The 26,084-nt window shown below is 39.9% G+C and overlaps 1 protein-coding gene across 1 annotated transcript in view; it reads right to left on the bottom strand.

Moving 5' to 3' along the window:
• RANBP17 (RAN binding protein 17) overlaps window positions 1–26,084 on the bottom strand; it is a 365,939-nt gene that overhangs the window by 44,682 nt on the left and 295,173 nt on the right. The window contains exons 21-24 of the mRNA XM_061393198.1: window positions 22,115–22,222; window positions 19,887–19,969; window positions 8,084–8,298; window positions 4,039–4,177 (exon numbers count right to left, since the gene is read on the bottom strand). Of these exons, the coding sequence (XP_061249182.1) occupies window positions 4,039–4,177; window positions 8,084–8,298; window positions 19,887–19,969; window positions 22,115–22,222 (545 nt within the window). The remainder of the gene's footprint in view (window positions 1–4,038; window positions 4,178–8,083; window positions 8,299–19,886; window positions 19,970–22,114; window positions 22,223–26,084) is intronic.

The following is a 26,084-nucleotide window of genomic DNA, read 5'->3' as shown; positions in this document are numbered from 1 at the left end:
CTAAGATCAGCAATGTAAGCTTCTACTTGAAAAACTAGAAAAGGAAAAGCAAATAAACTGAAGGAAGGAAATTATAAAGATCATACATGAAGTCAATGAAATAAAAAACAGAACAATAGAGAAATCAGTGAAAAATGAAAACTGGTTCTCTGTACAAAATTAATAAACCTAGAGCCAGTATTCCCAAGAAAAAAAACACACAGATTGCCAATGTTAGGGATTAAAGAGGGAACATTACTAGAGATCTTACAGAAATCAAACTGTATAACAAGAGGATGGTGGTGGTAGTTTAGTCACTAAGTCATGTCCTACTCTTGCAACCCCAGGGACTGTAGCCTGACAGACTACTCCGTCCATGGGATTTCCCAGGCAAGACTACTGGATTGGGTTGCCATTTCCTTCTCTAGGGTGTCTTTCCCACCCAGGGATTGATCTGTCTCCTGCATTGCAGGCGGATTCTTTACCACTGAGCCACCACGGAAGCCATAACAAGAGGGTAACATGAACAATTTTATGCCAATAATGTCAGATAAACTTCAGATGAAATGAATAATTTCCCTTAAAGATATAGGTATCAAATGCTACTCAAGATATAATAGGAGACTGGAATAGTCCTATATCCATTAAAGAAATTTAATTTATAGTTAAAAACCTTCTAACAAAGAAAAATCTAGGCCTAGTGCTTTCAGTAGGGAATTCTATTAAACATTTAAGGAAGAACTGATAACAATTCTACACAAACTCTTTAAGAAAATGAGAGGAGGGGACATTTCTCAATCCATTTCTGAGAGCCCTATATCAATACCAAAACAAGGCAAAGATACGAGAAGAACAGAAAATTATTAACGAAGAACTACAGAAGAATCCATCATAGCTGTCGTGAACCTATTATAGATGTAAAAATATGTATCTAAATTTTAGAAAGTTTTATCTATTAATTTATAAGCAGGACAATATGTCGTAACCCAGTGTGGAATGCAAGGTTGCTTTAACATTCAAATACCCATCAATATGATGGCTAATACCATGCAATGTATTAACAGACACAACGAAAACCCTAAGATTGTCTTAGTATACGCAGGAAAAATGTGATAAAATTCAACACCCATTCATGGTAATACTCTCAGAAAACTACAAAAGAAAGACATTTTCCTAACAAGATAAAGAAGCTCTACAAAAAAACCTAGTAAATGAAGTAAAAGTCTCTCAGTCTTGTCTGACTCTTTGTGGCCCCATGGACTGTATAGTCTATGGAATTCTCCAGGCCAGAAAGCTGGAGTGGGAAGCCGTTCCCTTCTCCAGGGGATCTTCCCACTCAGGAATCGAACCCAGGTCTCCCACACCACAAGTGAATTCTTTACCAGCTGAGCCACAAGGGAAGCCCAAGAATACTGGAGTGGGTAGCCTATCCCTTCTCCAGCGGATCTGCCTGTCCCAGGAATCGAACCTAGAGCTAGCTAATCTTATACTGAATGGTGAAATAATATATCTTTCTCCATAACATTGAAGACAAGGGAAAAGTGTTTGCTACCATCACTTCCATTCAACATTTTACTATAGGCTCTAGCCAGTGTAATAAGGTATGAAGAAAAGCCATACAGATTCAAAGAGGTAAAACTATCTTTATTTGCAGACATAACTATGTAGAAAGACACATCTATCATGAAGAAATCGTAACAGATGCTACCAGAATTAATAAGTCAGTTTAGCAAGGTTACAGAGTACATGGTCAACATATAAAGAAATCAACTGCAATTCTACATGGTAGCAAAAACAACATATTGAAATCAATACCATTTACAAAAGCATAAAAACATAAAATACTTAGTTGGATAAGACTTAATATTCAAAACTTCAAAAATGCTGTTGAGAAAATATAAAGAAGATCCAAATAAATGGAAAGATATGCCATTTTCAAGAACTGAACACTCAATATTGCTAAGACGTCAGTTCTCCCCAAATTGGGCTACAGATTCAATGTAACCCAATAAAAATTCTCCTGCTCATTCTTTAATCTAACAAGAGAAATTGACAAGTTGACTCTAATATTTATTAAAAAAAAAAAAAAAGGCAAAGGCCAGAATAGTCGAGACAATTTATAATGAAAAAAAAAAAAAATTAGAAGGCCACACTATCTGATTTTGAGACTTACTATAAAATTAGGATAGTACAGAAATGGCACAAAGTAATCTAATAGATAAAGAATGTTCTTCAACAATGTGCTAGAACAATTGAATATCCATGTTAAAAAAAGAATTCTAGCTTTTACCTCATAATAGTGAGTGAAAGTTGCTTAGTCGCGTCCAATTCTTTGTGACTGCAAGAATTAATACAATCCATGGAATTCTCCAGGCCAGAATACTGGAGTGGGTAGCCTTTCCGTTCTCCAGGGGATCTTCCCAACCCAGGGATTGAACCCAGGTCTCCCGCATTGCAGGCGGATTCTTTACCAGCTGAGCCACAAGGGAAGCCTCTTACAATATGATGTACAAAAATAAATTGGATGGAACATAGACCTAAACATAAAAGCTAAAACTATAAAACTTTTAGAAGAAAACACAGAAAAAAACCTTTATGGCCTCAGGTTAATAAGCAAAGATTTCTTAGGATAGGACACAAAAGATATGATCTCTAACAGAAAAAAATAATTGGACTTCCTCAAAATTGAAAACATTTACTCTTCAGAAGATACTGTTAAGAAAATAAAAAAAGACAAGACAAAGTTGAAAAAATATTTGCAAAACATGTATTTGAGAAAAGGTTTGTATCCACAATATATAACAAACACTTTCAAGATAAAATAACTCAGAAAAACTGGGTAGAAGATTGGAACAACTACTTTACCAAGAAGACAGATAAATGGCAAATAAGCATGAAAAGATGCCCAAATTAACATCCATTAGTGAGATGCAAAATAAAAACACAAAGAGAGTCCACTTCATGCCCATTAAAATGATTGATAATCGGGACTTCCTTGGCAGTCCAGTGGTTAAGAATCTGCCTTGCAATGCAGGGAACGTGGGTTCAATCCCTGGTTGGGGAACGAAGTTCCTACATGCCATGGAGCAGCTAAGCCCAAGTGCCTCAACTACTTGAGACTGAGCAGGGAAACTACAATGAAAGATCTTGCATGAAACAAAAATGATAGCTCTTGCATGCCGTGTCTAAGATCCAAAGCAGCCTCTGTCTCCTACCCCGCAAAAGACTGAAAATAGCAAGTGTTAGGGAAAGTAGAGGGCAACTGGAGCCCTTATACATTGCTGCAGGGAGCAAAATGGTACAGTCACTTTGGAATAGTTTGGTAGATTTCAACAATGTTAAATATACATCTAGCATACAACCCAGAAATTTCACTTTGGTATTTACTCAAGAGAAATATTTGTCCATAGAAAGACTTGTGCATGAATGTTCATAGTAGCATTATCAAAACAACCAAATAATGGAAATAACCCAAATGTTATCAGTTGGTGAAAATATATTAACAAATTAACAAATGTGGTAACGTATACCATGGAATAATACTGAGCAACAGAAAGATAAAAACTGATTCGCAAAATAAGGCCTTATGCTAAATGGAAGCAGCCAGACACAAAGGACTGTATGTTACATGATTCCACTTATATGAAATTCTGGAAAAAGCAAACTACAGTGAGAGAAAGTAGACAGTAGTTGCTTGGGGCTGGAACTAGGGGGAGGGATTGATTAGAAGGGGTCATGAGGGAGCTTTTGTGGTGATGAAAATGTTCTGTATCTTGGCTGTGGTGGTTCATGACTATGTATAGACATTTGTCAAGATGCACTGAACTGTTCATTTAAAATCAATAATTTTTACATTGTGTAAATTGTACTTTAATAAAGCTGATTAAAAATAAACTGTACATCAAAATATGAAAAAGGGTATTTTCTGTCTTTTAAGTAATAGTTACAATCTTTCACTTTGGTTAAACAGTCTTCCCCCATGATCATCTCAAAAGCACCTACTCTAAGAGACCACAACCAAATTCTTCCTCTGAAAACAATGCTCTCTCTGATACTCACCAAGAGCAGTGAGTCCCTCTGAGATGGATGTGAGGACATACAGGAGTACAGGAGGATCTAAGCTGGTGATGAAGCTCATGTGGTCCTGGGTGAGACATTCCAAGAGTGGATAATACGACTGGCTCAGTTTCCGATATTGCTATAATAGAAATACTAAATGTCAAGCCACAGGGAAGCAAAAGACATGCTACAGTCAGTGAAAACTGACATGTATAAGACTGGAAATTGTGACCTTATTTACATATAAATATATAAATAAACACAAACATAAAGATATATAAAATAATTAGGTTGGTGCAAACATAATTGCAGTTTCAGACTGTGAATTTTAAATAATTATGAAAATGAAAGTGTGAAACTGTTAGTCACCCAATCATGTCTGACTCTTTGTAGTCCCGTGGACTGCAGTCCGCCAGGCTTCTCTGTCCATGGGATTCTCCAGGCAAGAATGCTGGAGTGGGTTGCCATGCCCTTCTTCAGGGGATCTTCCCGACCCAGGGATTGAACCCAGGTCTCCAGCATTGCCGGTAGACTCTTTACCATTTGAGCTAGCCAGGAAGCCTGGGTATAAATCATTTTAAACTAGGCTCAAATGCATTTTTTTAAAATCAAAATAGGAACCATTACAATCGACACATTTTTGCCAATGAGAAATAAGTTTGTTTATTCCTGCAGCATAAAAATCCATGCTTTGGGATTCGATGAACTCATGAAAAGCATTTTCTGCTTCCCGCTGGTTGTGGAAGCATTTTCCCTGAACAAAGTCAATATGCTTGAAGACGTGGTGGTCGGTTGGTGAGAGGTCAGGTGAATATGGCAGACGAGGCAAAACTTCACAGCCCAATTCATTCCATCTTTGAAGCATCGGTCGTGCGATATGCAGTCGGGCGTTGTTGTAGAAAAGAACTGGGCCTTTTCTGTTGATCAATGCTGGCTGCAGGCACTGCAGTTTTTGATGCATCTCTTCAATTTGCTGAGCATACTTCTCAGATGTAATGGTTTCACAGGGATTCAGAAAGCTGGAGTAAGATCAGACCGGCAGCGGACCATCAGTGACCATGACCTTTTTTTGGGTTCAAGTTTGGCTTTGGGAAGTGCTTTAGAGCTTCTTCTTGGTCCAACCACTGAGCTGGCCATCTTCAATTGTATAAAATCCACTTTTCATCACAAGTCACAATCTGATTGAGAAATGGCTCGTTGTTGTTGTTGCGGAGAATAAGAGAAGACGCCACTTCAAAGCGACAGTTTTTAAAATTTTTGGTCAGCTTATGAAACATGTATTTATCAACCTTTTTCACCTTTCCAATTTGCTTCAAATGCCAAATGACTAGAATGGTCGACATTGAGTTCTTCAGCAACTTCTTGTGCAGTTGTAAGAGGACCAGTTTCAATGCCGGCTCTCAGTTGGTCATTGTCAACTTCCAATAGCCAGCTACTGTGCTCATTTTCAAGGCTCTCATCGTCTCCTTTGCAAAACTTCTTGAGCCACTACTGCACTGTACCGTGTGCTGTACCTAGTCACTCAGTTGTGTCTGACTCTGTGCAACTCCATGGATTGTAGCCCGTCAGGCTCCTCTGTCCATGGGGATGCTCTAGGCCAGAACACTGGAGTGGGTTGCCATGCCCTCCTCCAGGGGATCTTCCCAATCCAGGGATTGAACCCAGGTGTCCCACGCCGCAGGTGGATTCTTTACTGTCTCAGCCGCCAGGGAAGCCTGACTGCAATGTTCATTAGCAGTTTCTGGGCCAAATGTGTTGTTGTTATGAGCTGTCTCTGCCGTTTTACAACACATTAGAACTCAAATAAGAAAATTACTCGAATTTGCTTTTTAATATAATTTCCCTAGTCTAAAATAAATATGAAATAAACAGCAAGTAATAAGTCATTAGCAAAAAATATAAAGTGATAAATGTGTATTAAAACGATGTATAACATAACCACATTTATTTAAGAATGTATGGCAAATTCAAAGTGCAAATGGCAAAGTTCAACAGTGCAAAACCACAATTTCTTTTGCACCAACCTAACATGGAACAAATGACGTAATGATTCTCAATTCAGTATTTAAAGGAATTCTAATAAAAATATCTTGATCTCTAGAAGTCCTAATTTGAAGCTATAGTATAGCATAGTACGTAATTTCAATTTGCCTTATATGGTTAACGGTTAAGCGCAAGCAACACTGTTGTAGTATGGAATTTAGAAGACTGAATTATTTTTCTGGGCTGGAATAATATAACACAGAACAGTGCTTAACAGGGGCTAGGGAACCTTTTTTTTAACACAAAGAAATCTGCTGTTATAATAGGATTTGGTATCATCATCTGCTGTATTCACACAATGTCAACCCATATAACTAAATCATAACTGGGTAAATGGCTTAATATTTACCATACACAACAGGCAAAAGATAAGTGCATGAGAAATACACCTGGCAAACCTCAAATGAAACTCAAACCAGTATCAAAGAAGCACAACACTCATAAGAGAAATAAACCATAGCAATATTTATTAAAGTGAGATTAAGACTACCTCCATAAAAATCACATAGGGGTGCTTGTTAAAAACACAGTTTTCTGATCCCCAGATCAGACTTAACAAAATGAAAACCTCTGGAATGAGGTCCTGAAAAGGGCATTTAAGAAGTATATTCTAAGGGAGTCCTCTGCATCCTCAATTTTGAAATTACTGAGATAAAGGTTTGCTTGTCTACTAGAAAAAAGATCAGAGAAAATCCTGGAGCCATATCAGGTTTGCTTCTTCTTCTTCTTTTTTTTTTTTTTTTGGTGGGCTTCAAGTGCTAAATGAAGAGTTCCCTCAATGAGGCTGTAGCACATGGCTGATCTGACTCAAGTCTCTATTCCACAATTTCTGTTGCACAGGCAGCCTTCAATGAGCATTCCATTCTACTGCAAAGAGGCTGGACACCTTTGGCTCAAGATGCATTTTTTTGTTTGGTTTTTGGGTTTTTTGGGCCATGCTGTGTTACTTACAGGATCTTAGTTCCCTGACTAGGGACTGAACCTGGGTCCTTGGCAGTAAAACTGCAGAGTCTTAATCACTGAACTGCTAGGGAATTCCCAAGATGTGGTTTTATGAAGACTAGCTTAGAAAGGTGGAAGAGGGTACCACTAGTCCATTAGAATGTCAAGAAGCATTTCTTGTACAGGCTGACTAACGCAGGCCCCGGGTCTTGTAGTCTTGGGCAGGTGGGAAAGCCTGAGCGTAAGTTTGGCTGTGCTACTGAAGCAACTACTGTAACCACGCTGGGCATATATTAGCTTTTGTGTAATCAGGCAGAGAGATTTAAAAAAAAAACGTCTGATAACGACACAGCTCAGTGGAGGAGCCTGGAAATTTGAATTCCAGCAAGCACCCCAGGTGATTCTGATGGGCTTCAAAGTTTGAAAACTACTGACATAAATCACTAAAACTAGACAGTAGGGTAGAAAAGGGACCTAGAGATCACTTTGTTTAATTTACTCGTTTTAGAGGTGAGGAAATTGAAGCCTGGAGAAATAGAGAAGGTGATTTATTCGAGGTAAATGGCCAGTGAGTGGCAGAGTTGAGACTATATACCAGGTTGCTCAACTTCTAGTTCAGCACTCTGTCCACCATATCAGAGTGTTAAGGGAAAGGAAAGCCAAACAGCATGGGAAGCAGACAGAGTAGAAGTGAAGGAAGGAGAAGATCCTGAAGTCATCCTGCATTTCTGCCCCAGGAAACACAGACCTTTTCTGAATTGTGAGCACAGTTGTAAGCAGTTAGTTGAAATTGCTAATTACACTTTCTGTAGACACAGAACTCAGAACACTCTGGATGACCAATTTGTCAGAAGATGCAGTTTTCAAAGCTACACATTTAATTATATAAAGACAGCCACTAAAGTTGTTCTAATTCTGTAAGCTAAATTAAATGCTGTCCTAAAACATAAAATGATCTAGTGCTGTTCTAACTTCTCGGGCTTCACTGTAACAATTCTAAGCCTGTGGTGGTGTGACTTCACATTTCATACAAAGACTCCCATGATATAGGATTGCTTACGAGCAAGTCACTGTGGGACACCGACAGCAGCATTTTGACAAAGGCTTGGAGTACATTGTCAAAGTGGTTGTCCCCATACAACTTGAAGACGCCAAAGCTGACATAATTTCCACACAAGGCAGATTTGAGAGCTGAATAGCAGATGGAGATGCCCTTGAGTTTCATTGGATAAATCTGATCTTTTGAGAGGCTCCCAAGGGACAGGATCTGAGTCCCTGTTTCAGGGTAAAAGCAGAATGAGAAAGTGGCATAAGCAGATGTAATTCAAAGCAGTTACGAGGCACATGATCGACATTTTCACTATATTACTATTGTTCATTTTCCCCTACTGTTGTTCCAAGAGTCACACCATCATATAATGAAAAATATAAATACACAAGGCAGTTTATATGGGAAGTACAAATGGCCCAGTGAAAATCAATCAAAGGTACTGGAGAAGTTTGATATTTTTGTCTGGATGGTGATTACACGAATATATACGTAGATACATGAAAACTCATTGAGTTGTACTAAAGATTAGTTTATATACTTTAATATTTGCATTATCTCTTCTTCAATAAGAAGTGAAAAAAAGTAGGAATAAATAACCAACTAAGTCAAGAAAAGATAACTTAGATACATAAGTTACTCTAAATTGTGGGGTGAATTTTCGCATTTTCACCTTTTTCACATGAACTTGATACTGAGCTACTTTACTTTTTGGAGGATCACAGGTTTGGTACATGAAGTAAATGAAATAAGACACACAAGTTCTTGGCATAGTACACAATAAATGTTACTTCTCTTTTCTCCTTAGATCCTTTTTCAGAAGACCTAAAGAGATGGTCATTTAGAAACTGTACTTAAATTCTATGTTTGACCATCAAAAACAAAGTAATGTTTATATAATCACCTTACAGTTTTTTTCTAGTTAGCATTTACAACCACAATTTCTCTTTCTGAAATGTGTGCTAGTAAGGCATATTACTAGACAATATCCAAGAATGCTTTGTAAAAAATTATAAAGTCATATATGTTTCTTAGCTCTGCTTTTTCCTGTTCAAGTAAGTAACACTTCTAAAATTGAAACTAAATTCAATTTACAAAATTTAGAGGCATACTGTTGTGGTTCTGTACTGTGTCTATTGGGCTAAATAAGAATTAAGTTTCCCAGAACTCATTTCCCTGTACAGTTGTGGCCTAGAATTGAGCAAAAGAGAAATCTATATGAGATTTGGAAGGTGAAAGTGAGGTAGCAGCTAGGACTCTCTGAAGGTTGTTGTGATTAGAGGCTGTGAGAACAAGATGCAGAAATGCCTTTGAGTTTTAGTTTGTCCTCGCTTTTCCCTGCTCTGTGTGAAGCACTGCAAGCCCTGCTGACCAATGACCCCAAGCCTACCACGTGCTTGGCAGTAAACGTGCAGAGCGGCAGCCACACAGAAGCAACAGCCTTCCACTGCGTCCACACCACTACACCAGTCCCCCTCACTCCGCTGTCTTTCATGGTCTCACCCTAGCAGCTGGGTGTCTCCAGCTTTTAGATATCCTTGCCAGCTCCAACTTGTCCACCATGCCATTATTTCGGGAGGCCTGATTAGTGATTTTTCTCCTGAACTTCCAACTCCCCCCTTGGAGGTCCATTTTGCCATCTTTGCCCAAGATAGTACAACGCCTAATTCCTAAAATAAACTCCCTATTCCATCAGTGTCACAGTGTCTGCTTTTCCCTGTTTGAATCTTGACTGATACGAATATTATGAAAACTGTATGCTTACTAACAGGTTAAGAAGGACCAATCATTCTAGCAGAGTAAGAAACAGGACCAGGCCAAGGTGAAGGTTTCCTGCCCTTTATCTGCCTTTCTGAAACAGTTTCATACACTTTTTTTTTTCTTTTTCTTTCTATGAATCCTTGGAAGCCCAGTGGCTTTGCTTATAATTTATACATTTGAATGATACCACCACTGTGTTGGCTGAAGCATATCTTGGAATTTACTCCATACCACATTCTGTACCCTCTCTCATGATCTCATCCTAACTTCTCTTAGAAAGATATGCTAAGTTTTAACTCAATATGATAGTATTTCCTTAATAGCTACTGGTGGGAGAATAGATTTGTAAACAAATAATTTCATACAATGTGACAAACACTATCAGAGACATATGTCAAGATTTTATGGGAATAGAAGAGACTGGCTTTGCTTGGACACGACAGCAGGGTGGGTAAGGCTTCACAGAACAGGTTGCTTCTCAGTGACCAATCACAAACTCTCAGATGGACTTGAGGGAGAGAAGAGTATTCCAGAGATTATGCGCACGGGCATGAAGGCCTTTAAAAGCAGGGAGCTGCAGGAGAGGGCAGTTCTCAACCACTGGTTTACTACCTTCGCCTCCAATTCAATCTAAATCAACATACACATTCCCTGTCCCCTTCCCTTTCCCAGGAAAGAAAAGCACTGCTTGCATGTGATGGAAAAAGCTGGATAATTTGGTGGTAGTGGTGGTTTACACATTTTGAGTTAAGGAGGCTAGGGCCAAACAGAGAAAAGTAGGCCATCTTCTGGGGACTTCCTATGCTGAGGTCCTTATGGGGAAAGTAAAGATCCTATTTTCTTCAGCGCAAGATGGAATAGGCAGACTAAGAACTGTGTTGGGAGAAAATTTTTGATTCTAAAAGACTGGATAACCTATAATCAAGAAGGATTAATTATTTAGAATCACAACTTTTATCTTGTATTAAAGTTGCAATCTGGCATACATGTCTTTCGGACTATTTCAGACACACCTGTGTGAATTAAAACAGTAACTAGCATACCATTATGACCTTGAAAAAGTAGAATGAGTAATACTTTTGAAAGAGGAAACTATATTTCATCATGCTCCAGTGGTTCTGCATTCCATGGTGGCTATAAATGACTATGGAAGAGAAGGCATGTCCACATCATTTATTCACCCCATCAGCGTTATTCAATTTATATTATTCAACAATCCTTACTGAAATTGGAGTCTCTGCCCTCAAAAAGCTTAAAATCTAGCAGTTAGACTCACACTGCTCTAAACAAAAGTGATCACGTGCAGATTTTGTTTTAATGTTCCTCTATAGGTATGACAAACCTCTTTGCCTTCCCTATTCCACCCCACGCCTATAAAGTCCCATCTCCTTCCTTCCTAAGAGGGAGGTCTTTATTGCACTGATGGACTGCTGGGTGACGAAGGCAGCCACTGAAGCCAGTAACAGTCGCCACTTGTAAAAAAGAAATGATACACTTTCTGTAATGAAATTAGAGACTTCCGAAGTTTAGAATCAAAAGGGAAACCTTTAACTGTTTCCCACTGACCATATCTGTCATAACTGGGAGCAGTTACAATAACAGCACTTATAACTCACAAGGCTCTTATGTGGAGTGAAGGAGACAGCATATATAAAATGCTTACCCCAGTAACCGGCACAGTGCTCATGTAAACTATAGCCAGACACAGTAGTAAGGGCTCTTTTCTCTCTCCAGTCTACTAGCCTGTTAGGTCAGACATGGGGAGCTAAGGCCTGAAAAAGAGGAGGCGGTAAAGCTGAGTGTGTCTGGTGTAGAATAATGTCACTTGCTTCTAATACATAATTCAAAGTAAGGACAATTCTATGTATTTGACCACATTCCCTCTATTCCTTCAAAGAGAACTGGCTGTAGGGTATCACAGTGTGGATCTTTGGCCCACACTCTACCATTTCTCTGTGCCCTCAGAAGAACACATTGTAAAACACTATTCATTTGACTGCATCAGGTCTTGGCTGTGGGACACGCACAGCAGCTCTTCATTCTGTCATCAGGCTTCTATCTAGTTACTGCTTTCGGGCTCAGTAGTAGTGGCGCAGGCTCAGGAGTTGTGGCGCAGGCTCGGTAGTTGTGGTACGGGCTCAGGAGTTGTGGCGCGGGCTCTCTAGCTGCAGTGCAGGCTCAGGAGTTGCGCTGCAGGCTCTCTAGTTGCGGTGCGGGCTCTCTAGTTGCGGTGCGGGCTCAGGAGTTGCGGTGCAGGCTCAGGAGTTGTGGTGTGGGCTCTCTAGTTGTGGCGTGGGCTCTCTAGTTGCGGTGCAGGCTCAGGAGTTGCAGTGCGGGCTCTCTAGTTGTGGTGCAGGCTCAGGAGTTGCGGTGCGGGCTCAGTAGTTGTGGCGTGGGCTCTCTAGTTGTGGTGCAGGCTCAGGAGTTGCGGTGTGGGCTCAGGAGTTGCGGTTCGGGCTCTCTAGTTGCGGTGCAGGCTCGGGAGTTGTGGCGCGGGCTCTAGTTGTGGTGCAGGCTCAGGAGTTGCGGTGCGGGCTCTCTAGTTGCGGTGCAGGCTCAGGAGTTGCGGTGTGGGCTCAGGAGTTGCGGTGCGGGCTCTCTACTTGCGGTGCAGGCTCTCTAGTTGTGGCGCGGGCTCTGTAGTTGTGGTGCAGGCTCAGGAGTTGCAGTGCAGGCTCAGGAGTTGTGGCGCGGGCTCAGTAGTTGTGCTGCGGGCTCAGGAGTTGTGGCGCGGGCTCTCTAGTTGATGTGTGGGCTCTCTAGTTGCCGTGCGGGCTCAGTAGTTGTGGTGTGGGCTCAGTGGTAGAGGCATATGGGCTTAGTTGCCCTGTGGCATGTGGGGTCTTAGTTCCCCAATCAGAGATCAAATCTGCATCCCCTGTGTTGGAAGGCAGATTCTTAACCACTGGACTACTACAGAAGTCCCAATAATAGTTTTAAAAAAAGGTGCAAGGGCTAAGATATATGGTAGTTGTATCTTATACCAGGAAGAACTAACAGTATGAACAATGTTACTTCCTGGTTTATAAAGCAATCTGTTACACTGATTTACTTTTTATTTTTCCCCTTTAATCTCTAAAATTTTAAAGTTAATTTGATACTTAGCTGACAGCTCTATAGGTTGAATGTCTTCATTTAGCATCAGAACAGTTATGTGAGCAAGCTTGCTGACATTATTTCAGGTCGCTCAACCCACTCTGTCTCTGCAAACCAGCCAAATCCCCTGGATATAAGTGGTTTGAGACAGAAACGAGCTGTGGATATGGAAAGGAATATAGTATTTCCCTTTCAGGTTGAAAAAGATTAAAACAATGCAGCATTGATAAGCATGTGGGAAATTAAGAAAATTGTTGGGAATGTGAATTAGTATAACCACTGTAGAGGGCAATTTGGTTAAATTTATTAAAACTGTGTAAATCCACTTTTGGGAATACATTCCAAAATGAATGTTCACTACCATATCTCACCATCTCCTAGCATTTGCACTTATGCACAGTCTCTGTGAAAGCCAGCTTCTCAATCTGTTGAACTAGCTCCCCTCTCCTTTTATGGGCTTGAGAACAAAGCACAGCAATTCCCCCTTTCTCTCCTATGCAGTCTTTCTTTTTTGAAACAAAACCTTCTCTTGGCCCTACTTCCCTGCTTGATATTACTTCCTTCTGTTAATGAAACTCCTTAAAAGAATTGTTTCTTCTTAAAAGAACTGTGTCTTCAGTTTTCCTCTTTTACACCTACTCCTCTAAAAGTGCTCTTTTCAAGGTTCCTAATAACCTTTTCCCTAAATGTAATGATCAACTCTTAGTCCTCACCTTCTTCAATTCACTGGCAGCTTTTGACACAGCTGACTAGACACACTCTCTCCTGATTATTCTCTTACTTCAGTACCTGCTCATTCTCTCCTTTGCTGGTTCCTTCTCTTCTCCCTTCCCTCCTAACACAGAATACTCTAAAACTTAAACCTAAATCTTTTATATTTAAGTCCACACCCCATGCCCTGGCGAACCTCTCCTGTTTTGTAGCTTTAAACACCACCTAGAGAGTTAATGACTCCCATATTTGTTTTTCTAGACCAGACCTCTTCTGATCCTCAGACTTGTATATCCGACTCTGTATTCAACACTTCCACCTGAATGTCTAAATCAACATTTCAAGCTCAATGAAGTCAAAAGGGAACTTCTGATTTCCCCCTCGTACCCAGTTTCGGCCTTTACTCTCTCAGTTAATGGTAACTTCATCCTTCCAGTTGTTTATGACAAAATCCCTTGTCATAAACATATTATGACAAAAATATCCAATCCATCAAGAAATTTGGTTTTACTTTCAGATATATACAGAATCCAACCACTTTTCATTACTCCCACTGCTATCACTGTGGTCAAAGCGAATATAAAATCATGTCAGCCCTCTGCTCAAAACATTCTAAAGTCCTTCTCTTTCACTTGGATTTAAAGTCCTGATAATGTCTACAGGATATGGCATTACATGACATTGCTTTTGTTATTACTCTCTCTTGTTCACTCTGTTCCAGCTACCGATATTCTGTTATTCAGACATGCCAGATACACTTCTGCCTCAGGACCCTAAAACTTGGTGTTCCTTCAGCCTAGAACACTCTTCCCTGAGATATCTGCATAATTAACCCCCTCACTGACTGCAAATCTTGGCTCAAATGTCATTTTTTCAAATGATGCCTATTTTGATCACTGTACTTAATATTGCAACATGTTTCCCAATCCCTAGCACTTCTAACACTTTCTTTGCTTTCTTCTTTTTTTTTTTTTTTCCATAGCACTTACTACTTTCTGACATACTATTTTTTTTTTCAGTTTTACTCACTGAGTCTCAAGCATACCCGCTACTCTCAATACATATACTTACTGAATAGTGATGCTCACGAAGCTGAAGGTACACAGTTGCTTGCTAGTGTGTGATAGTGAAAGATTGCATGTTTATAAAAATTACATTTACCAAAAGGTGAGTAGTTAAATAAATTATAGTATGACCATAAGATGGAATACTTTGCAGCTATTTTAAAAGATAAGGCAGAAAAAATAATGAAAAACCGAAGGAAAAAAGAGATATGGCAGATTTTATATATATGTTAGTATGAAGTAATGGCCATCATATAAGTAAAAAATAGCAAATTACAGATTAGCAAGTATACTATAATAGCACTTCTGGAATAATACATGTATATGTACACATAAAAAAGTATGAAAGACTGCACACTAAATTGTTAAAAGATTTTGACTGATGAGATAATCAGGAATTTTCACTTTCTACTTCATACAGCAATTCTGAGATCCTTCATTTTAGTAATAGACTATTTTAATATTTTACATTTATATGCTTTTATAAAAGCTATCACCTGCTTGAAATGCCCTCCTCAAACTTCTGGGCACTATTCCTATTTCCTTGTCTGGCCCCTCAGTTTGAGTTAGAAACTTCTGGGCTCCCACAGCACTCTGTATGCTTCTTAAGCATAAAAGTGAACACAGTCCGTTATAATCCTTTATGGACTTGACTGAATCCACTGTTGGACTCAACTAGGAGAAGAATCAGTAAGGGTCTTTTTTGTGTATGTCTTCCTCTCTAATTCTCACAATATCAAACATATAGTAAACGCTTGATAAACATTAGCAGCATGGCTGAAAGATCTATTGAACTCTAAGTACTTGTTTGGAGAGCACCCTTACTTAACAACTTGCTTAGCATTTTTTGCTTGTGTGCTGCTGCTGTTGCTGCTACTAAGTCGCTTCAGTCGTGTCCAACTCTGTGCGACCCCAGAGATGGCAGCCCACCAGGCTCCCCGTCCCTGGGATTCTTCAGGTAAGAACACTGGAGTGGGTTGCCATTTCTTTCTCCAGTGCATGAAAGTGAAAAGTGAAAGTGAAGTCGCTCAGTCGTGTCCGACTCTTTGCGATCCCTTGGACTGCAGCCTACCAGGCTCCTCCGCCCATGGGATTTGTCATTGCCATTCTCCTTGCTTGTGTAGGTTGCCATTGCCTTCTCCTTGCTTGTGTCCAGGAGTGGCCAAGTCCAACACACGTGGATTCACTGTGAAATGTACTCCTCAAGGCCTGGCACCCTCAGGGTACTGATCATTCCATCTCCTTCATAAAACTTTGGTGAGCTTATTACTCTACTACTCTGTTCTTCTATGTCCCTGACCATGATTCTGAGAGAACGTAAGGTTATATCCATGTTCCTGGATTATCTGTTTTTCAGAACTGTTATTTCCTGGTAACATTTTATCAAGTCTCTAATTATTTCAAGGCCAATACATCCTTCAGCTAAATTTTTATAATCATTTAAACATAAATATTGGAGAAGGCAATGGCAATCCACTCCAGTACTCTTGCCTGGAAAATCCCATGGACGGAGGAGCCTGGTAGGCTGCAGTCCATGGGGTCGTGAAGAGTCGGGCACGACTGAGCGACTTCACTTTCACGCATTGGAGAAGGAAATGGCAACCCACTCCAGTGTTCTTGCCTGGAGAATCCCAGGGATGGGGGAGCCTGGTGGGCTGCCGTCTCTGGGGTCGAATGGAGTCGGACACGACTGAAGCGACTTAGCAGCAGCAGCAAACATAAATATAAGTCATAACCCTTCTAGTAGTACATACCAGTAATTTTCAAGCTCTTTTTATCAAAAAGTATCTTTAAGCAGGTGACCCCTATTGCAAATAAGTCTAGTGTAACAATAAATAGCTGCAGTTCTGGTTGAAGTGGCAGTAGAGTCCTCTCCTCCTCCACCTCTGCAGGGTCTCTGTGTATTATCACAGATCTCTAGGGCTCTGAAAAACCCAGTTGGAAAACCACTGGCCTGTTTTCTAGGTCACAGCAAATGACAGTGGCTTGTATAACACTTTGCAAATTCAATTTAAGCATAGTATTAAGTCATACCTTAAATGTACCTGCAACATATATTGCTCAAAGAACCCTGATGTAAATTCTTAGGTACAGTGAATAATTATAGCTGTTCTATCCATTTTTTGTTTAGATTTTTTACACATTGAGCTTCCTTAAATCAGGTACCTAAGGAAGGAATGGAGAAGGCAATGGCAACCCACTCCAGTACTCTTGCCTGGAAAATCCCATGGATGGAGGAGCCTGGTAGGCTGCAGTCCATGGGGTTGAGAAGAGTCGGACACGACTGAGCGACTTCACTTTCACTTTTATGCATTGGAGAAGGAAATGGCAACCCACTCCAGTGTTCTTGCCTGGAGAACCCCAGGGACGGCAGAGCCTGGTGGGCTGCCGTCTCTGGGGTCGCACGGAGTCGGACACGACTGAAGCGATTTAGCAGCAGCAGCAGCAGCAAGGAAGGAATAAGAGCAGTTCATTCTTGCCAGTCTTATAAAGACAATCACTATTTTTCCCTTCTGTGCACTCTTCAACCAATAGATGTCACTAAAGATACCATTACCCAGAGGCAAAGGGAAGAAAAGATCGGACAAATGGAAATTGAGCATAAAAAACACCCAGTTCTTAAAACTGAGAAGTAGATTTCCAAAGTAATAACATTTATTACACTGCATGCAACATTTTAACCAAAAATTTAAGAAAGAAATTTCTTTTATTAAGTTGCTCGGGCTGAATGGATCATAGCACTAAATTTTGAAATACATGTTCTTGAAGCAATTTAAAACTCATTAGAAATAATAGGCTTGGGCTAGTAGAAAATGTGGTAAAATCTAATCCTCATCCAAATGTTACCTGGGCTGCACAAACAGGAAATTGTTTTGTGCTACTGTGGCTAACCTCATTGCTGACCCTGAGCTGTAACGGCAAGAGCAGCTGAGAGCTGAAGCAAAATTAAAAACTTACATCAAAGTATATCATGACAGAATGTAGATAAATAAAACAGCATATCGAAAGTATTATTTTTCTGCCAGTCTCATTGAGCAGCGAGGTGGAGGTATTCTACAAAACAGGTAACAAATCAGGCGCATTTGCAAATGAGTCCTTCCCCCCACACTGCCTCAATCACCAACGGCACAGACACTGCCCGCGGCAGGCTAGCAGAGAGGAACCCGGTGAGGACGGGCGGGAGGGACCCAGAGTGTCCTGGCCTCCTTCCTCCATAGGTTTTCCCTTCCTTCACCTTGGCTTACCCAGAAAATAAGTAATGCTGGCTCTTCTGCACCCTTCTAGCCATTTTTTTCCCCCTCACCTTCCAGACTCCTGGATGGCAGCCATAGGATCTCCCTTCAATGAGCATATCAGAATCTCCAGAGGTAAAAGCATGAGTAATAAAACATTACTCAAGATGAAGACAGACAAAATCAGCTTGGCTGATTGGGGCAGGCATGTGGAATCAGTGAAAGCTGAAAAAGATTTTTCTGCTACTCTGTGTAATAAAGTGCCTGGGTCAAAGTCACTGGTAACAAAGTTGAAGGTCATTTTTCTATTGAGCCTTCATTTCCTTTAAGTTTTAGGATAAAAATCACCATACTTTAAAGAATAGCGCTCCATCAAAAATACCCTAGGTACGATCTTCCTGTGGCAACTCCCAAGCAGCAGAAAGGACTATGGGAAGACGACCGTCTGAAGTCACACAGACTGTGAATGAAATCCCCATCTGCCTATTTGCTAACTATGTATTACTTGGCAAACCTTTAACCCCTATGAGCTTCAATTTCTTCATAACAGTAAGCACAGTAGTTAACTTATCTAAGGCCTTTCCATGCACCATGTAACTGAATCCTCAGAAGCACCTTATAGACTTCCCTCGTGGAGCAGACAGTAATGAATCCACCTGCAACGCAGGAGACCAGCATTTGATCCCTGGAACGGGAAGATGCCCTGGAGAAGGGAATGGGCAACCCAGTCCAGTATTCTTGCCTGGAGAATTCAATGGACAGAGGAGCCTGGCAAGCCACAGTCCATGGGGTCACAAAGAGTCGAACGTGACTGACTAATGTAACAATCCTAACTAGACAGAGAAGTCAGTAGGTATTCATTATTTCTAATTTTATATACGAGAAAACTAGGACAAGGAGTGTCTTAGCTGTGTGTCTTAACTGAACGTCATGGAATTATACGTGTTGGTACTAGAACTGGTACTCAGATCTTTTAATCTCCCCAAACTGTGTTTTTTCTAAGATACCATGCTTTTGGAAAAAGGTCCAGGCACATATCTTTGTATGATAAGACACTAAAAGGAATTAGATATACCCTGAAAACACAACAGAAGCTTTACAAAATTCTGTAGAATCTGTTTCTAGGTATTCAAAAAGAAGTATGAGAATCACAGGCAACTTCTGAGGCCGAACATAGAGTTGGCTGTTGATTTGGGAAAGGAAGAACAGACAGGCAAAAAAGAAGAGGACAAAGAAAAGGAGGACCCAGGAAAACATCTCTCAAGGAGAAGAATACTGCAAGGAGTCCAGCTTGTAGTCAGTTTTCAGTCAGTGTGTGGAACGCTAACTGAAGATTCTTATCTATTGTGGCATTTCCTGGCTACATAAAGGTCTCAGAGAGTTGAGAATTCCATTGATGAAGCTGTCAGAGTTGGGAAGCAGAAAAATAATTACCAATTTTTTTTTTTACTATAATTGAATAGGACAATCATTTCTGTAGAAGGCTGATTCTAAGGGTACAGTGCCCTCAAATTCCCTATAATAAAATATTTACTGCTCTTTACCAGGATATTTCCCCCAAATTCAGTGTCAGTGACACACTGGTTTAAGCATTCCTTGACCCAATATACTAAACTCCCTAATCTAAATTTTAGCAATTTTCAATACACTGTAACTTTTCAATATCCTACTTCAATATTATATTTATAGTGTATTCCCTTTGCTTCTGACACTAAAGTTTTAGCTAAAAGAAATTCATCAGGTTTGTCAGGCAAGATCTGTAGTCAAAGGCATACTGCTTATTTTTCCTGATGTCAATATGATAGCTACCCAGCTTTTTGCACCCCTGTTATCTACTTCACAAATTCATACAGATATGAAGTTTCAAAAGAACAAAATAACTAACATCTTTCTTTCCTCCAAAGAGATAAAAGTTATATTGCAGAGACAAATATGGAAAAGGATACTCACCATAAGTGCAAATCATTTTACTAGCTTCTCTGAAGAGAAGAATTCCATTAGGAGATGATACATCAAAATTCAAACGCTGGGATCTGAGAAACACAGCAAAAATTTAGACTACATGTACAGATAAATAAACAAAATATAGGATGAAAATACCCAGAATTCTCATTTATTAGAAGTAGCAACAGTACAATCATCCTTTCTTAAAAGTATCATTCCATTAAACAAGTGGTGACAAAATGTATGTGCTAATTTTTTACTAAAGATACTAGGACAATACAATTATTTTCATTTATTTGCTCATTCAAATAATTCATCTTTTATCTGTCAAAACGATATCCTGACATCCTACATTACAGACCTCGTAGCCCCCTTTCCTTTCATGCAAACGTCTGATAGATAATAATTAAAAAAAAACCAAGTATGTAAGTTTATATAGATACTTGTATAGAGATTTATATTTGAGATCTCCTGTAGTGCCTAATATACATCTTTAAAACAATGACAATATAACAGGAAATCTAAGTACCTTTAATACTGCTCATATTCATAATGGATCATCTGATACTTCAAGCATATTTCAAACACATTAAATTACATACGGGGCTATAGTTTCCACTGCACATAGCTCAAGTAAAGAGAAACAAATCCCAGAAGTTCTAAATGAGAACAATTTTACTTCCCTAGTTTCTGACAGGTCGGGGGACAGTCTGAAAAGGCAAAGGACTGATATGCCATCCTGGCATAATATTTGCTTTTTAAACATCACTTTGACTTTAGTTGGCTCTAATATGCCTTGCTGCTCTGCTTTCAACAAATAACCATATATTTCTAAAAGAATCAGTAAAAATATGAAACACATTATAGCAAAGAAACACCAGGAAGCAAAGATACTTTGCTAAGGAACAGAATACATTGCTGGTTCTCTCTGTGTTTTCAAAATGCTTTAGAATTAAGTGCAGTTATAACTTATTAGAAGTGCTATTAGAAACATTTGATGGCTGACATACAATTCTGATTAAAGAAATGTATGTACACAATTCACATTAGGTTTCAGAGAAATATAAACAAGATAACATCTTCTGATATTATAGATTTTTGCCAAGTAGTTCTGAGAACAATTGTGCTAGATATGAATTATCCATCTATGGCAGATATAAAATATATAATGTAATTATTTTTTTCCTTTAGTATTAAGTGTTTTATCAGTAATGTACTATTAATTATCTTGCTGAAAAACAGTAATTTAATAAAAACTAAATTTCTAATATAAAATATATAGCTACCCTTCCTTTAGTCTTTAAGGTACCTAGAGAACAGTTTTTAAAAACCCTAACAGCTTTCAAAAGAATAATACTCACATTTATTTATTTGCCAGGTCTTTTTCCACCTCTGGTTTTAAAATTTTTAAATTATTGCTGTGAAACACTCAGCACCAGAGATTAGAGATGCAATCCATACTCCTTCCCTGTCTGGATAGCTCCCTTCCAACACGCAGTTTACAAAGAGGAACTGATGAAACAGGATCGCTACGTGACAGGTAATCTGGTGCTAAGCCATATTCATAATGACACATTTAAAGTGGTAAAACCAATTAGCTTATTACAGTGTTTCTCTTTTAGGTACACCTTTGTTAATATTTATATGAGGAGAACCTGAATCTCTGCTTCTCTGTGTAAATCATAGGCTTAACTAGGCTATTCCTGAGAAGTGTTGTAGTTGCTATTTAAATAAAAATTGTGAGTGCATAAATCAACCACATACATGCGTTTTAGCACAAAGGAAGAAGGATACCTTAAAAGTCAAAGCAGGGACAATCCCCAGGGCTTTTTGAGACAAACTGTATGTCCATGAATTGCCCTTGGTGCCTCATCCACAAAATAAAGCATCTCAACTCAGAGACCTCTCAGCTCCTTTTCTCCTCTACAGAAAGCAGTGAAACGGTTAAAACCACCTTTCCTGCATTTCATGCTTTTGAATCTTTTAAATAATGATGGCTGTGGCCTTCCAACTTTTTCCCCAGTTGCCAGAGTCCCCATATACACCTAATTCTTTCTCCGCAAAGGTTTCAACCTTGTATCTCTAATTCTATTGCCTTCACTGATCATCTTAAGTTTTGGTTCCTGGGTTCTTGCTAAGCCTTAAATACACACACACTAGGCAGGAAAGTCTGATCTCTGATGTGTGCTACCAAATAGTAGATTACTTTTCCACCTGCCTAACACACCTCTTACCTGTTTTGCATTAGTTCTGCCATAAGTTTTAAGATGGGAGTTGTACATGCTGGCTCTCCATACCACTGCTCAATAGCCCTCTGAAGAATAGGAAGATATGTTGGGTACCTGTTATGAAGCTTGTTAAAGAATTTAAGGGTCAAAAGAAATACTGTTCCTGAAAATTGGTGCCACTGAAAAAGAAAAAAAAAAGGAATCCGCATTTCTTTTATGTGTAGCATACTTACGAAGTACCATGTAAGCAACGTATGATATTTACAGCATATTATACTTAATATTGTAGGAAAGGAAAATAAATTTAGTTCATGAAGGTAAAAACATTTGAACTGCTATTATCCGAGTTTCTTGCACATCAAATTACTGAAGAAAAAAATAGTGTTTATTATATAACTTTTATCAATAAAATACATAAAATTAAAAAGTGAAAGTGTTAGTAGCTCATTCATATACGACTTTTTGTGACCCCAAGGACTGTAGTCAGCCAGGCTCCTCTGTCCATGGAATTCTCCAGGCAACAATACTGGAGTGGGTTGTTAGTCCCTGCTCCAGGGATCTTCCCAACCCAGGGATGGAACCTGGGTCTCCCACATTGCAGGCAGATTCTTTACCACTGTGCCAGAAGGGCACTGTAAATAGTAAACCCCATGTATTTCTCTCTCGGCTTAGAAATTATCTACATACATTCTTTTCCTTTAAAAAAAACTGTTAACTTAATCAGCTGTTTAGTTTCACTGTAGCCCCAAGGAACATTCGGGATGATAGCTTGAAGAAAAGCTTTCAGTTCAGTTCAGTCACTCAGTCATGTCCAACTCTTTGCAATCCCATGGACTGCAGCACGCCAGGCCTCCCTGTCCATCAGCAACTCCTGGAGCCTACTCAAACTCATGTCCACTGAGTCGGTGATGCCGTCCAACCGTCTCATCCTCTGTCAGCCCCTTGTCCTCCCGCCTTCAATCTTTCCCAGCATCAGGGTCTTTTCAAATGAATCAGTTCTTTGCATCAGGTGGCCAAAGTATTGGCGTTCAGCTTCCGCATCAGTCCTTCCAATGAATATTCAGGACTGATCTCCTTTAGGATGGACTGGTTGGATCTCCCTGCAGTCCAAGGGACTCTCAAGAGTCTTCTCCAACACCACAGTTAAAAAGCATCAATTCTTTAGTGCTCAGCTTTCTTTATAGTCCAACTCTCACATTCATACATGACCACTGGAAAAACCATAGCTTTGACTAGACGTGCCTTTCTTGGTAAAGTAATGTCTCTGCTTTTTAATATGCTGTCTAGGTTGGTCATAATTTTTCTTTCAAGGAGCAAGCATCTTTTAATTTCATGGCTGCAGTCACCATCTGCAGTGATTTTGAAGATCAAAAAATAAAGTCTGTCACTGTTTTCATTATTTTCCCATCTATTTGCCATGACGTAATGCGACCAGATGCAGTGATCTTAAGTTTTCTGAATGTTGAGTTTTAAGTGAACTTTTTCACTCTCCTCTTTCACTTTCATCAAGAAGCTCTTTAGTTCTTCTTCGCTTTCTGCCGTAAGGGTGGTGTCATCTGCATATCTGAGGTTATTGATATTTCTCCCGGCAATCTTGATTCCAGCTTGTGCTTCATCCAGCCCAACATTTCTCATGATGTGCTCTGCATTTAAGTTAAATAAGCAGGGTGACAGTATACAGCTTTGATGTACTCCTTTCCCTCTTTGAAACCAGTCTGTTGTTCCATGACTAGTTCTAACTGTTGCTTCTTGACCTGCATACACATTTCTCAGGAGGCAGGTCAGGTGGTCTGATATTCCCATCTCTTTAAGAATTTTCCACAGTTTGTTGTTGGCATAGTCAATAAAGCAGAAGTAGATGTTTTTCCGGAGCTCTCTTGCTTTTTCGATGATCCAGTGGATGTTGGCAATTTGATCTCTGGTTCCTCTGCCTTTTCTAAATTCAGCTTGAACATTTAGAAGTTCATGGTTCACGTACTGTTGAAAGAAAAGCTTTGGGTAGCTTTAATCTACTCTAGGTCAGTTTGCTAAAAGTAGGCCCATGTACACTAAAGGAGAAATTGTCAAACATCCTCATCAATAATGAGTGCATGCCTTGCATGCCTCTGATAAGTTCATGCCTGAGACCACCAGATTCTGGAAAACTCTGACTCAGCTCCACTGGTCCTTTACCCACAACTGGCCTCCTCTTCACCAAATGCACACAGAATATAAAATTAAGCCCTAAAACTTCAGCAGAAAAAACCCTTCATACGCTACTAGCTTCATTTTTCTTTTCCTATCCCTAACGCTGTCTCTTTCTGATGTTTTCTAATACACTTGTCTTTGTTTCAGATGAAAGTGCTGAACTGAATCACTTCATGTTGTTCCTTTCCTGTGTGTTACGGGTAGTGACCTCCATGGTGAGGAAGACCACGATTTTCTTCCCTGCTCTTGGAATAAATTTCAAGTTCCTTGGCATGGCAAACAAGGTCCTTATCTGGTCCCTGCCTACCTGTGGTCTCATCTCTTAGTGCTCCTGCCCTTATCTATGGTTCAGCCATTCTTAATTCTCAGCAAATCCACTGATGCGGACTCTCCCTTGCCTCCATTCCTCTATATGATGTTTTTTCTGCCTAATACATTCCAAACTGTATTTCAATATCTAACTCAAGTTTTACTTCCCCTGGGATGGTGAAATTTTCTTTTTTTTTGTCAAAGGGCATCAATCTCTTCCTCATCTAAGTTCACTCGAGCACTTTGACCACCACTCTTATAACAAACTGTATTACGGTTGACTGCTTGTATTACATGGAACAACAGACTGGTTCCAAATAGGAAAAGGAGTACGTCAAGGCTGTGTATTGTCACCCTGCTTATTTAACTTATATGCAGAGTACATCAAAAGGAACTCTGGGCTGGAAGAAGCACAAGCTGGGATCAAGATTGCCGGGAGAAATATCAAGAACTTCAGATACGCAGATGACACCACCCTTATGGCAGAAAGTGAAGAGGAACTAAAAAGCCTCTTGATGAAAGTGAAAGTGGAGAGTGAAAAAGTTGGCTTAAAGCTCAACATTCAGAAAACGAAGATCATGGCATCTGGTCCCATCACTTCATGGCAAATAGATGGGTAAACAGTGGAAACAGTGTCAGACTCCAAAATCACTGCAGATGGTGACTGCAGCCATGAAATTAAAAGACACTTACTCCTTGGAAGGAAAGTTATGACCAACCTAGATAGCATATTGAAAAGCAGAGACATTAGGCAATGGTTTTTCCAGTGGTCATGTATGGATGTGAGAGTTGGACTATGAAGAAAGCTGAGTGCTGAAGAATTGATGCTTTTGAACTGTGGTGTTGGAGAAGACTCTTGAGATTCCCTTGGACTGCAAGGAGATCCAACCAGTCCATTCTGAAGGAGATCAGCCCTGGGATTTCTTTGGAAGGAATGATGCTAAAGCTGAAACGCCAGTATTTTGGCCACCTCACGCGAAGAGTTGACTCATTGGAAAAGACTCTGAAGCTAGGAGGGATTAGGGGCAGGAGGAGAAGGGGACGACAGAGGATGAGATGGCTGGATGGCATCACTGAGTTGATGGATTTGAGTCTGAGTGAACTCCGGGAGTTGGTGATGGACAGGGAGGCCTGGTGTGCTGCGATTCATGGGGTCGCAAAGAGTCGGACACGACTGAGTGACTGAACTGAACTGATTACCCATCTGTTCCATTAGACAGTGAATTTCTAAAGAGCAAAGACCTGTGTTTGCCCAGTATGTTCCTGCTGATTGCTGTCTGTCCGTCATATTTCATTAGAGATGTCAATTATTCCAAGAAGCCTCCATGACACCACCCTAACCCCTCCCACCTAAGAGTGTCTCCTGTACATGGCTCTGGTGCCCTAGTACCCTTTGTGCCAGTACTATCTCGGTGCCTCATCTCTCCTATCATACGGTTTTTGAGAGCAGTGCATAGGCAGTTATTGCACACATGTACCT

This window comes from Bos javanicus, chromosome 20 (genome assembly GCF_032452875.1).
Source record: "Bos javanicus breed banteng chromosome 20, ARS-OSU_banteng_1.0, whole genome shotgun sequence".
In the NCBI taxonomy this organism is placed as follows: Eukaryota; Metazoa; Chordata; class Mammalia; order Artiodactyla; family Bovidae; genus Bos; species Bos javanicus.
This window is presented reverse-complemented; position numbering and strand designations above follow the sequence as displayed.